This window comes from Symphalangus syndactylus, chromosome 4 (genome assembly GCF_028878055.3).
Source record: "Symphalangus syndactylus isolate Jambi chromosome 4, NHGRI_mSymSyn1-v2.1_pri, whole genome shotgun sequence".
Classification (NCBI taxonomy): Eukaryota; Metazoa; Chordata; class Mammalia; order Primates; family Hylobatidae; genus Symphalangus; species Symphalangus syndactylus.
In genome coordinates, this window is record NC_072426.2 from 132,057,505 (window position 1) to 132,072,022 (window position 14,518).

Below are 14,518 nucleotides of genomic sequence, written 5' to 3' on the forward strand. Positions count from 1 at the left end.
CATTTTTTGTCCCCTACTTGAAGAGGGAATCAACCCTGAAGTCTGGACATTGGAAGGACAATTTGGAAGGGCAAAAAATGCCCACCCAGTCCAAATCAGGCTAAAAGACCCCACCACTTTTCCTTATCAAAGGCAATATCCCTTAAGGCTTGAAGCTCATAAAGGTTTACAGGATATTGTTAAACATTTAAAAGCTCAAGTGTAGTAAGGAAATGCAGCAGTCCCTGCAACACCCCAATTCTAGGAGTACAAAAACCAAATGGTCAGGGGAGGCTAGTGCAAGATCTTAGACTCATCAATGAGGCAGTAATTCCTCTATATCCAGTTGTACTCAACCCCTATACCCTGCTCTCTCAAATACCAGAGGAAGCAGAATGGTTCACTCTTCTGGACCTCAAGGATGCCTTCTCCTGTAGTCCCCTGCACTCTGACTCCCAGTTTCTCTTTGCCTTTCAGGATCCCACAGACCACACATCCCAACTTACGTGGACAGTCTTGCCCAAAGGGTTTAGGGATAGCCCTCATAGGTTTGGTCAGGCACTGGCCCAATATCTAGGCCACTTCTCAAGTCCAGGCACTCTGTTCCTTCAGTATGTGGATTATTTACTTTTGGCTACCAGTTCAGAAGCCTCATGCCAGCAGGCTACTCTAGATCTCTTGAACTTTCTAGCTAATCAAGGGTACAAGGTGTCTAGGTCGAAGGCACAGCTTTGCCTATAGCAGGTCAAATATCTAGGCCTAATCTTAGCCAGGGGGACCAGGGCCCTCAACAAGGAACAAATACAGCCTATACTGGCTTATCCTCGCCCTAAGACATTAAAACAGTTGTGGGGGTTCCTTGGAATCACCGGCTTTTGCCAACTATGGATCCCTGGATACAGTGAGATAGCCAGGCCCCTCTATAATATAATCAAGGAGACCCAGAAGGCAAATACTCATCTAGTAGAATGGGAACCAGGGGCAGAAACAGCCTTCAAAACCTTAAAGCAGGCCGTAGTACAAGCTCCAGCTTTAAGCCTCCCCACAGGACAAAACTTCTCTTTGTATGTCACAGAGAGAGCAGGGATAGCTCTTGGAGTCCTTACTCAGACTTGTGGGACAACCCCCCAACCAGCGGCATACCTAAGTAAGGAATTGATGTAGTAGCAAAAGGCAGGCCTCACTGTTTACGGGTGGTTGCGGCAGTGGCCATCTTAGTGTCAGAGGCTATCAAGATAATACAAGGGAAGGATCTCACTGTCTGGACTACTCATGATGTAAATGGCACACTGGGTGCCAAAGGAAGTTTATGGCTATCAGACAACTGCCTATTTAGATACCAGGCACTACTCCTTGAGGGACCGGTGCTTCAAATACATACGTATGTGGCCCTCAACCCTGACACTTTTCTCCCAGAGGATGAGGAACCAATTGAGCATGACTGCCAACAAATTATAGTCCAGACTTATGCCGCCCAAGATGATCTCTTAGAAGTCCCCTTAGCTAATCCTGACCTTAACCTATATACCGATGGAAGCTTATTTGTGGAGAATGGGATACGAAGGGCAGGTTATGCCATAGTGATGTAACTGTACTTGAAAGTAAGCCTCTTCCCCCAGGGACCAGTGCCCAGTTAGCAGAAATAGTGGCACTTACCCGAGCCTTAGAATTGGGAAAGGGAAAAAGAATAAATGTTTATACAGATAGCAAGTATGCTTATCTAATCCTACATGCCCACGCTGCAATATGGAAAGAAAGGGAGTTCCTAACCTCTGGGGGAACCCCCATTAAATACCACAGGGAAACCATGGAGTTATTGCACACAGTGCAAAAACCCAAAGAGGTGGCAGTCTTACACTACCGAAGCTATCAAAAAGGGGAAGGCGAGGGGAGAACAGCAGCATAAGCGGCTGGCAGAGGCAGAGAAAGACCAGCAGAGAGAAAGAGAGACACAAAGTCAAACAAGGAAAGAGAGAAAGAGACAGAAAGGCAGGAGAGAGAGACAAAAAGTCAAAGAAAGAAGGAGAGAGAGAGGAAGAGACAGACAAAGAAGAAGTCAAAGAGTGAGACAGAGAGGAAGAGAGAGACAAAGAAGTCAAAGAGAAAGATGGAAGTAGTAAAGGAAAAACAGTGTACCCTATTCCTTTAAAAGCCAGGGCAAATTTAAAACCTATAATTGATCACTGAAGGTCTTCTCTGTAACCCGATAACACTCCAATACCATCTTGTTGTCAGTGTAAACAAGGGCATAGCCCGAAAGCACTGAGGCCACTGACAACCCGTAGCCTTCCTATCAAAAATCCTTAACCCAGTAGGTTTCCTAACAGGAGATCTAAATCTTCAGGTCTGACCAGACATAGGAGGAACTCCCTTCAGGACAGGATGATAGATGGTTCCTCCCGGGCGATCAGGAAAAAAGACACAATGGGTATTCAGTAAGTGATAAGGAAACTCTTACAGAAGCAGAGTTAGGAAAATTGCCCAATAATTGGTCTGCTTAAACATGTGAGCTGTTTGCACTCAGCCAAACCTTAAAGTACTTACAGAATCAGGAAGGAGCCATCTATACAAATTTTAATATGGACTGAACGAGGTCTTATTAATAGCAAAGAATAACTGAAATCCCAAACTTACAAGGTTTTCAACTAAAGTAAAGTTTGCTAAAAGTTAGTAGTGTAACATGCATTATCCTACGGCCACACACTTTCAAGGATTTCTCAGACAGTTTGCAGGAAGTGACAAAATCTATCCTTACTCTACAATCCCAAATAGATTCTTTAGCAGCAGTGACTCGCCAAAACTGCCGAGGCCTAGACCTCCTCACTGCTGAGAAAGGAGGACTCTGCACCTTCTTAGGGGAAGAGTGTTGTTTTTACACTAACCAGTCAGGGATAGTACGAGATGCTGCTCGGTGTTTACAGGAAAAGGCTTCTGAAATCAGACAACGCCTTTCAAACTCTTATACCAACTTCTAGAGTTGGGCAACATGGCTTCTCCCTTTCTAGGTGCTGTGGCAGCCATCTTGCTGTTACTCGCCTTTGGACCCTGTATTTTTAACCTTCTTGTCAAATTTGTTTCCTCTAGAATCGAGGCCATCAAGCTACAGATGGTCTTACAAATGGAACCCCAAATGAGCTCAACTAACAACTTCTACCAAGGACCCCTGGACTGACCTGCTGGCCCTTCCACTGGCCTAGAGTTCTCCTCTGGAGGACACTACAACTGCAGGGCCCCTTCTTCACCCCTATCCAGCAGGAAGTAGCTACAGCAGTCATCAGCCAAATTCCCAACAGCAGTTGAGGTGTCCTGTTTAGAAGGGGGGATTGAGAGGTGACAATGTGCTAGTAGCCCTGGCTCACTCTCGGCGCCTCCTCAGCCTCCATGTTCACTCTGGCTGCACTGGAGCAGCCCTTCAGCCCGCTGCTGCACTGTGGGGGTCCCTCTCTGGGGCTGGCCAAGGCCAGAGCCAGCTCCCTCTGTTCACGGGGAGGTGTGGAGAGAGAGGTGTGAGTGGGAGCCGGGGCTGCATGTGGCACTCGTGGGCCAGTGTGGGCTCCAGGTGGGCTTGATCGAGGGACAAGCTCCCTCTGGGCTGCTGGAGTGCCCAGGCTAGGTGCCACAAAGTCCTGCGGTGAGTGCCATTGTGAGGTGAAGCTGGCTAGGCTTCTGGGTCGGGTGGGGACCTGGAGAATTTTTCTGTCTAGCTAAAGGATTGTAAAGGCACCAATCAGCACTCTGTCTAGCTAAAGGTTTGTAATCTCACCAATCAGCGCTCCATCAAAACAGACCAATCAGCTCTCTGTAAAATGGACCAATCAGTTCTCTGTAAAATGGACCAATCAGTAGGATGTGGGTGGGGCCAGATAAGGGAATAAAAGCAGGCCACCTGAGCCAGCAGTGGCAACCCACTAGGGTCCCCTTCCATGCTGTGGAAGCTTTGTTCTTTCCCTCTTCACAATAAATCTTGCTGCTGCTCACTCTTTGGGTCCACACCACCTTTATGAGCTGTAACACTCACCGCGAAGGTCTGCAGCTTCACTCCTGAAGCCAGCGAGACCACAAACCCACTAGAAGGAATGGACAATTCTAGACATGCTGCCTTTAAGAGCTGTAACACTCACCGTGAAGGTCTGCAGTTTCACTCCTGAAGTCAGCAAGACCACGAACCCACCAGAAAGAAGAAACTCCGGACACATCTGAACATCTGAATGAACAAACTCCGGACACACCATCTTTAAGAACTGTAATGCTCACTGCGAGGGTCTGCAGCTTCATTCTTGAAGTCAGCGAGACCAAGAACCCACCAGTTCCGGACACACAGGGATTACAAGCGTGAGCCAACGCGCCCCATCATAAAGCTCTTGACATAGTACCTGGCACATCTTTCAAACTCAGAATTTTTGAAACGTAACACATTTTTATGGTAACAATTTCATCTTACTGACTTTAGTCTTGAGGCTTTAAAAAACTTACATCAGCTGGGTGCAGTGGCTCATGCCTGCAATCCCAGCACCTTGAGAGGCTGAGGCAGATGGATCACCTGAGGTCAGGGGTTCAAGACCAGCCTGGCCAATATGGTGAAACCCCATCTCTACTAAAAATACAAAAATCAGCCAGATGTGGTGGCGTGCACTTGTAATCCCAGCTAGGGAGGCTGAGGCAGGAGAATCGCTTGAACCGGTAAGTGGAGGTTGCAGTGAGCCAAGATCACACCACTGCACTCCAGCCTGGGCATCAAGAGTGAGAATTTGTCTCAAAAAAAATTTACATCATTCCTTTGGGGTTTTTGCAGGGCTGGTAATGGACTGCTTACCAACTTAAAAAAAAAAAAATTCTTAAGTCTTTGAGAAAATATTTATGCTTTCAGCTCTTCCCCAACCTCTCCCATAAAGCAAACAGAAATGTAAAAACGTCACTTTGTAAACTCTTAAAGTGCCCATAGAAAGCTCACTACCTGAAACCAGCAGTTGTCCTAAGCTGACCATAACTCAATAGAATTAGAAATCAGTAACATATTTTTTCTTTTCTTACAGGAAAAGACAAATTGAATTTAGCATGGAGTTAAGCAAATAAATCTGTAGTGGAGGAAATACAATTTCTCCTCAAGCCTCATAAGTTCATAGCTGGGACAGATCCCTATAACAAAAGACAGATTAACAAGAGAAAAACAAGTAATTTTATTAATATATGCAGTGTACATCACACAAGAGAAAACTCAGTGAAAAGATAAACACAAGTAGTGGCTTACAACTCTAAATTATATAGCATCTTCCACAAAGAATACATTTCAGAGAAGTGTGACAAGACGAAAGAAAGCAGTCTTAGGCTTCCAGAGGCAGAAACTGCAGGAAGGTAAATATACGGCAAGAAACTAACGGTAAGGTTTTTTTGTAGATTCCTCTGGTGCTGTCTCAGCTGATTAGAGCCATCTTCTCATCTTGGTATCAGGAAAGCATCTTTCTCAAAGAAGTTTGTATGGCTTGCTACAGGTAGAAAAGGACAGTTAAGATAACCATTTCTGCAACTACTGTTTCTCAAGTACCTTTGGCTTGAAATAATCAGTATGCCAAATCAGCATATTTGGGGGTGGCATGTTCAAATTTCCTTCAGATAAAAAGAACAGAAAGGTCAGAATCTGGCCCTTATATAGTAACTGCATGACAGATGTTGCACTTGAAAAACTGATACTTGGAGGAACAGCTATAAATATGCAAAAATAATTAAAACAAGATTCTAAAATGCCATAAAAGAGAACAAATTTCAGTTGGACTAAACATCTAAATGTTAAAAACAAAAATTTTGTAACTTTTGGAAAGCTGAATAAGACTATTTTTATGACATTTCCTATACAAAAACCAGAAAAAGCAAATCATTATGAAAGATTGGTAAGATTACATTAAAATTTAAAAATTCAAGATTTCATAACCAAAATATGAAGACAAACCAGACTAAAAAAGATAATTGAAACATACACAACAGATCATTAGTATTCAAAATATGTAATATCTAAAAACTGACAAGTAAAAAAACAACATAGAAAAATGAGCAAAAATGCCTGTAATCCCAGTGCTTTAGGAGGAGGCAAGATGGGAGGCTCGTTTGAGTCCAAGTTTAAAGTTACAGTGAGCTATGATCCTGCCACCACACTCCAGCCTGAGCAATAGAGTGAGATCTTGTCTCTTAAAAAAAAAAAAAAAAAGAATAAAAGACATGGCCTCAGAAATCACATACTGCATTTGCTCAATATCCTGGTAGTTACAAAAGTCAGCACTGTAAAATGCAGGAGAAGGCTATACTGGGGCATGAACACCAGGAGGCCAGGGATCACTGGGGCCATCCGGAGGCTGGCTACCACATACACAAAACAGTATTTTGTAGCGGTTTTAAAAAATATATTTGTATTAAAAATATAAAAACACACGCTAGAATATATGCCCCCTCTAGAGGTTACCTCTGGGGACTCTAGGGAGGGAGGAACAGGACAGGATCAAAGAGGTAACAAAGCAAACTTCAAATGTATCTAACATTTGCAATTACATATATATGTGTGTCTGAAGAAAATACAGCCAAATGCTAACATTTATTACATCTGCATGGTAGAAATACATGGATTTTCTTGAAATCATTTACCTTTCCTGTATCTTTGAAATATGTCAATAAAAAGTTTTAAGGTAATGAATCCAAATAAATGGAAATAAAATGCGCTTTTAATAAGAATTTATTTTTACACATTTTAAAAATTGCAATTTTCAGGACATATAAGAATATTTTTCTAATATTGAAATAAGCATATCTTTGGTATAGAAATCACACCCTATGTGTGATCTTTAACTAAAAAAACTAATCAAGAACTATGACCTAATATGTTAAACAAGACTATTATTTGCCCATCCATCTGTCCCCTCTCATAGCCCCATTGTGGGGCATTAGAATATAGTTCTGTACCTATCTCTATATGTACAAAGAATTAAGATGTCGTATCAAAAATGTCCAGAAGTTATATATGGTAGAGAATTAGGTGGCTTAATCGTTGACACACAATACAAAACACCAAAAGCAACATAAGATACAGGATGCAAAATAGAACAGTGTCACTAAGGTCAAATAATACCAAAAAATCACATCATTTAAATTTGATGCATTGCAAACAAAGTAACTTCTTTAGAATTATTATGTACACAACTTGCAAAGCTCAAAAAGTAACAGCACAGAGCCATAAATCTGATAAGGCACTTTAAAGATAGCTATCAAACATATACAAATATCAAATACAAACACTGTTAAACTGCAAGAGCAGTAACCACAGAAATAAATAGGGAAAAAATATGCATTCTTTCTAGACAGTCTTTCCTTTTCTGAAGTAAAGTCTTTAAAAAAAAATCAAAGAAGTACAAAAAATATTTATCATATATTTTTAAAACCTATCATCAAAGTCCAAATCTCTAAAAAAAGAATGTTTTTCTTCAAGTCAAAAAAGTTCAGATTCATACATTTCCTAGAAAAACAATGACAGTCTTCATGCTAAATATAGGAAGAAAAGCTTTTAATTATGTTTGTTAACTCTTTTATTCAACAAACATTTAGTGAGTGTTGTGTGACCCTGTTTTAGGTGCTGGGGATATAGAATAAAGACACAATCATTGGCTGTAGACAACTTAGCCTAATGGAGCTGGATCCACCACTGGCAACTTTAAAGTTACCTCCCTTGGTCCTTAAGATGAAACGCAACTTCAAACTCTGCCATGCTTAGCATCTTGTTGCAAAACAAATAATGGTCTACCTAGTTTGCTACTGGTAGCACTGTGGCTCTATTAATATTAACCGTCTATTGATGAAGTTAACTTTCATAAACGATTCTGTGAAAGTTCAGAGGCGTAAAGTATTTAAGGACAAACAAGTACTGGTCCGCAATAAAAATAGCATCGGTATTCTGCTTTCACAAAAACCAAGAAAAATTTCATTCTGAGTATCTGCAGACCTGCTGGACAGAGGTCATCCTATACGTGTGGTACATGTACAAATATGACATAAGAAGAAGTATGAATTATTGCAGTCATTATCAAACAATGAAGTATGCCAAATTAGTCATCAGGTTTCAAAGAATCATAGCCTTCTTTCAAGAGGTCCCGCCACGTTTTAAGGAAACGTGCATTTTCTGTACATTTGAAGGCAAGTTCTTCCACTTGAGCTGATACTGCAGATGTGGCTTCAAGAAGTTTGGTTAATGAAAAGGCTGCCTAAAAAAAAAAAAAGTCAAACATAATTTTATTTTTAAAATTCTCATCTCATTTTATAAGCAGTCTAAAAATAGCTTAAGGCTTTGAATCCAATGCCCATGTTATTTTCTTTAAAAATAATCAATTTTCAAACTAAAGCACTGGCTCTTTCAGGGAACCTAAGAAATTCTTTAATATTGAGTAGACTTTGAAGAAACAGGTCTGCTTGAAAAATATCCATTATGTCTGAGACATGACAAATCAGTATTGTTGTTTTCTTTTTTTTTCTTTTCTTTTTTTCTTTCTTTTTTTTTGAGAAGGAGTTTAGCTCTTGTTTCCCAGGCTGGAGTGCAGTGGCACGATCTCGGTTCACTGCAACCTCTGCCTCCCGGGTTCAAGCGATTCTCCTGCCTCAGCCTCCTTAGTAGCTGGGATTACAGTCATGCGCTACCACGCACGGCTAATTTTGTATTTTTAGTAGAAACAGGGTTTCTCTATGTGAGTCAGGCTGGTCTCGAACTCCTGACCTCAGGTGATCCACCCGCCTCAGCCTCCCAAAGTGCTGGGATTACAGGCATGAGCCACCGTGCTTGGCCCACTGTTGTTGTTTTCTATGAAAATACACTAGAGTCTCAGCTCAACAAGATGACTTGGACCCCTTGACACTAAGTGCCAGAAGTATCTGAGGGATTTCATCATAAATAATTCTTACTGCTATTTGGGTAACATGGACATTGACCTGTGAACAATTTAAACAATGAAAATGTATAGATCAAAGAACAGAAACTCTGAGCTCTGACAAATAACATCAAAAAATCACACACAAATGCAGAAAACACTCAGCTCCTGGTGGAAAATTCACTTTTCAGCCAAACGTTTTCTTCCCCAATGATATAAAATAAAACAGTGTTCCTCAATAACACATTAGCACTTCATTCTACATATTTACTTGCAATCAGTTTGTTCTGCAAAAATAAAAGCTGGATAAGTACTCTAGTCATCCTTAAAAAAAATACTTGCGGAGCAATGAGATAATCTAGTTCATCCCCTAGTTTCCAATCTGCAGGAAAGGTCAGGCCACAGAACTCTCCCAGAAGGTTACACCCTCCATACCTCATTCCACTTGACTCACTCAAGAGAACATAAAATTCCCCTTGCCTGTCTTCTCCCCTCCAGTGGTGTGTGAGTTAGGGTTGGGAGGTAGGGTGCTAGTTTCTGGGGATTCGAGATTTAACAGAAACTATCCTAAGTATGCATTCTAGCAATCATACAAAGGGAGGAGTCCTGAACTAAACCGTCAATGAAGCCAATCCACATGACCTAAGCCCTTCAAGCTGGGTCCAGCGCTAAGCAGGCCTGGGGCAGACAATGGCATTATCAGCTGTCCCTGGGCAGGTGGCCAACTAGAACAGCAGGCTCTAAGTCCCATGGAAAGAAACCACAGCTTGATCCTAAGCACCCACAGCCAGCCAGCAAACCCATGCAGTGAAAACTATTCTCCGATGGGAAAGGAGGACGCAAAGAGAGCCAGCAACAGGCAGCGCAGAGCTGCGCGGCTTCGGGTTACTGAGGATGATTGAAACCAGAAGGCGAGACAAAAAGAAACCAGTGAGGGGTGGGGCGGGTGGAGGGATAACCCCTTAAGACTCCTCACCACTAAATCTAAAGGGGGAACCCTCAGAGAGGGGTGGCACTTTAGCTGCTGGCATCCCCCGCGCTTCCCGCCCGCACGCTCTGGGGCGCAGAAGGGCCGGTCGTCCCGGGTCGTGGGGGTTGGGGGACCGATTCCCTAGCCTCGCGAGCCCCGCCGCCGCCCGTCTTCCCAGAGGCGCCGAGGGGGGACGCGGTCCCGACACCACACTCACGTCTCCGATCTGCAGCTCCACTTCCTCCAGCGGGTCCACCGTTCGGCCGCTGCGCCTGCTCCGAACTGGCCAGCCCAAACTCACTGGGCCGCCCGGGGAAGATGCTGCAGAGGCGTCTGAAGAGGAGGGAGAAGAAGGAGGCGGCGGGGGCGGCGAAGAAACCTGCAACTCCTCAGGGTCGGCCATGGGGAAGGGTTGGGACTGCGGAATCCGAACCGAGAAGCCGAACCGACACCCACTGTCTTTTAACCACTCGCGCCCAAAGCCGAGAGGCCCCGCCTCCTAACGCCACAAATCCCGCCCCGTCTCCTCGTGGGTCTCAGCCCTGGACCACAAAGACGTTTCATTTTTCGGGACAGCCAATCATATGAGTCAATTCACCTTAGGCAGCTCACAGCTCCTGCGCGAGCCTCCAGTCGTTCTCGAAGGGCGCTCGTAGAGAAAACTACACCTCCCAGGAAACCGTGTGCGTCGCCCCGCCTTCTGCTGCCTTTCACTGCGCGTGCGTTGTGCTGTGGGATTCGCGGACCCCTCTGGCCGCGCTCTGGCTGTTTCACCGCGCCCCGGCTGGGACTTGGAGTCTCTTATCTTTCCTTGGTTTGGTACATGACCCGGAAGCCTCGGCTGGCCGCCGCGTCATCCATGGCGCCGGCGCAGAGCGAGAAGGAGGTGGGAACGCCGTGAAGCAAGAGCGGTAGGCAGAGCGGGGAGGCGAACTGCAGCAGAGTTCTTGCTTTCCGGCAGGTGATGGCGCCCCTCGCGGCCTAGAGGTCCAGCGCCCGCCGCGAGCAGCGGACAGTCCTCCTGTTGTGTCCGACTGAGAGTACTGGTGACTTTGAACATGCTGGTGCCGCTAGCCAAGCTGTCCTGCCCGGGTGAGAGGGAACGGGCGGTGGGGATAAGTGGAGGAGTTAGGGCAAAAGGGACAAGGCCGGTCCTGGGGACTGTAGGCACCTCTCGCCCCTTCTCTCATCAGCTTTCTCAGGCTATCTAGGGCAAAGGTCACGCTCTGTCAGCCTGGTGGGGGACCCTGGCTTCCTCCCTCTGGGGTTGCCCCAGTTGGTGGAATTAATATCTAGGCCAAAGGTCAAGGGCGGGGAAAACTTGTCAACATGCGCTCGGCATCACCACCACCTGTCAACACACACACACACCTCGGTGGACTCCTGAGCTGAGGCTTCCCAAATCCTGGTTCTAATCCTCAAACCTTTGTTGGAAATGGAAAAAAAACTGTATTTGCCCAGTTTTTCTCCCTGGTCCTGACCTGACTTTCGTCTTCGCAGCCATCCTAGTTCAGTCTAAAGAAATTGAAGTCTGATCTGTCACATCATGGTTAACATTCATATGTTGACCAAGTCACCCAAGTGTATCTGGAGCCAGTTTTTCTGCGTTGTCTAAAATTAACTCTTAAGGGCTGGGCGTGGTGGCTGACGCCTGTAATCCCAGCACTCTGAGAGGCCGAGGCGGATGGATCATCTGAGGTCAGGAGTTCGAGACCAGCCTGGCCAACGTTGTGAAACCCCATCTCTACTAAAAATACAAAAATTAGCTGGGCTTGGTGGCCCACTCCTGTAATCCCAGCTACTCAGGAGGCTTAGGTAGGAGAATCACTTGAGCCCGGAGGTGGAGGTTGCAGTGAGCTGAGATCGCATCACTGTACTCCAGCCTAGGTAAAAGAGCCAGACTCCGTCTCAAAAAAAATAAAATTAAATTAACTCTAAGGGCTTTATTGTGTTATGGGTATTCTTTGAACCACCGTGACAGATGAAGTTGGATGGTCTTTTTAACGTTTTGCTTAAATTTTTGTTGTTGTCGTTAATTCAAACAAAAGTTCCCTCAAGGATCTCATATTCTGTCATAACTGGCTTAATTTTTTTCTATCTTTAGCTTACTTAAGTTTTGGTGATAGAATCATTAAGTATAAATATTGCAAATTCAAGGATATTCTTATGAAATTTCATGAAAGTAGAATTTTGTTAAATATGGCTTCCATATATTAAGAAATTAGAACTTTGTTTAAATTTCATGTCACCCATGCATTTTTTGCTGCACTTAATGTATGGATAAGATGGTGTTTGGAACGTTAAAGTAGTCAGATGCTATCTGCCTTAGAGCCTAATTTAGATGCAATCAGCCTTGGGCCCCGTGCTAACCAAATTCCACTACCATTTCTGTTTTCTTTGGATGGCAGTTCATTGCCATTTTCATAGCCTGCTGGCATGAAAGATGTAGACACCAATGTGCCATCAGTGTGACTTTGATATGGTGATGCTATGAGTTCAGTGGACTTTGTGACCTCTCTTCTCAACCACGGAGACTGAATATTCAAATGTCTAAAGTGAGATATCAGATGTGTTTTCAGAAAAGGGGTAAAGGTTGTGACTTTTTTTTTCCAATCCTTTGGAGAAATTCAGATTACACAGTTCCAAATATTTTCAAGAAAATCAGTAGCTATACAAGCAGTAGAAATAGTTTGTCATATGTCAGTCTTCAGTTTTTAGAAGTAAATAACTTCTATACACTAAACTACAATGCATTGAAAACTAAATATTTTAAATATTCATTATAGTGTATTTGAACTCTTGAACTGAGTTCTAGAATATCTTTATGTATTTAATATACTTTTTTTTTTTTCAAAATTTAGGATAGGTGAATAGTTATCTAAGGCTTAAAAAGTATTCCCAATATTACAGTTTTTTTGTTTTTTGGGTTTTTTTTGACAGTCTTTCTCTGTCGACCAGGCTGGAGTGCAGTGATGTAATCTCAGCTCACTGCAACCTCTGCCTCCTGGGTTCAAGTGATTCTCGTGCCTGAGCCTCCGTAGTACCTGGGATCACAGGCACCCACCACCATGCCTGGCTAATTTTTGTATTTTTAGTAGAGACGGGGTTTTGCCATGTTGGCCAGGATGGTCTCAAACTCCTGGCCTCAAGTGATCCTCCTACCTCAGCCTCCCAAAATGCTGGGATTATAGGCATGAGCCACCATGCCTGGCCCCAGTGCTATAGTTTTTAGTATGCGTAAGTAAGTTCATTTCTTTGCCACTTTAAAAAAAAAATGACCAAACACAGATTTTTATTGCCTAAAAGATTTGCCTTTTCACAGAAAATGACTCTGAAAAGCATTAATCTTTTATAGTACCATGTGTCAAGGACTATCTAATATTTAGTCAACAAATATGTATACCTAACATTAGGTTTTCACGTACAACAAGGTCAGTGCTTTTGGAGCATGCTATCTGCTGCAGAATACAGACAGCTAAGGACATTTATATTCTTACCCTTTTTTGGTCACATACATGGTTTAAATTTTTAGTCTAGTGATATTGTAACTTTTTAGATTTTTATCATTCTTAGAAAATAACTTTGAAAATCCTAGATTCTAAAAAAAAATTACCTGTTTTCTTCATAATATTTTTGTGTGTGGCTATAAATGCTCTTTTTTATAACAGCTTTAATAAACTTTAATAAGATATGTCACAAATCATACAATAGATACTATTTAAAATGTACAATTCAATGGTTTTTAGTATAGTCAGAGTTGTGAAACCATCACTGCAGTCTATTTTAGAACATTTTCGTCACCCCAAAAAGAAACTATTCACTCCAAAGCCCCTTCCAGCCTCAGACAACAGTTAATCTACTTTCTGTCTCTGTAGACTAGCCTATTCTGAATATTTCCTATACGTGGAGGCATATACTATGTTGTCTTTTTGTGACTGGCTTCTTTCACACAGCGCATTGTTTTCAAAGTTCTATGTGGTAACATATATCAATATTCAATTTCTTCTTATTGCTAAATATTTCATTATTTGGATATATCACTTCTTACCATTTATTGATCAACATTTGGGTTGTTTCTACTTTTTGGCTGTTATAAATAATTCAGCTGTTGGCCAGGTGTGGTGGCTCACACCTGGAATCCCAGCACTTTGAGAGGCTGAGACAGGCAGATTGCTCGAGCCCAGGATTTCAAGACCAGCTTACACAACCCAGTGAGACTGCTTGTCTACAAAAAAATAGAAACAATTATCCGGGCATGGTGGCATGCACCTGTAGCCCTAGCTACTCAGGAGGCTGAGGTGGGAGGATCACTTAAGCCTGGAAAGTCAAGGCTTCAGTGAGCCATGATTACATCACTGCATTCCACCCTTGGTGACAGCGTGAGACCCTGTCTCAAAAAAAAAAAAAAAAAAAAGTCAGCTAGGAACATTCATGTGCAAGTTTTTGTGTAGAAGTATGTTTTCATTCTCTTAGGGATAGACTTAGGAATGGGTCATGAAAACTCTATGTTTAACCTTTTGAGGAACTGCCAGACTGTTTTTCAAAGAGATTGCATCATTTTTACATTCCCCCAGGAGTGTATGAGGGTTCCAATTTTTCCACATCCTTGCTAACTCTTGTTATTGAAACCGCCCAACGGGTTCTCCTTGCCCACTACCCAGACAGAGCCAATTTA

General features: G+C 43.1%; 2 protein-coding genes across 3 annotated transcripts in view; one reads left to right on the forward strand and one right to left on the reverse strand.

Annotated features, from left to right (window-relative positions):
- Positions 1-5,132: 5,132 nt before the first annotated feature.
- Positions 5,133-10,677, reverse strand: C4H4orf46 (chromosome 4 C4orf46 homolog). The gene is made up of 2 exons (XM_055276289.2): positions 10,061-10,677; positions 5,133-8,216 (listed from the first exon to the last, which is right to left on the reverse strand). Exons 1-2 carry the CDS (start codon positions 10,244-10,246, stop codon positions 8,061-8,063), a joined length of 342 nt encoding a protein of 113 aa, XP_055132264.1. The 5' UTR covers positions 10,247-10,677; the 3' UTR covers positions 5,133-8,060.
- ETFDH (electron transfer flavoprotein dehydrogenase) overlaps positions 10,539-14,518 on the forward strand; it is a 38,669-nt gene continuing 34,689 nt past the window's right edge. The window contains exon 1 of one of the 2 annotated variants that reach the window (XM_055276283.2): positions 10,539-10,935. In XM_055276283.2, coding sequence (XP_055132258.1) covers positions 10,902-10,935 — 34 coding nt within the window. In that variant the 5' untranslated portion in view covers positions 10,539-10,901. The remainder of the gene's footprint in view (positions 10,936-14,518) is intronic. The other variant, XM_055276282.2, reaches the window with a different exon arrangement.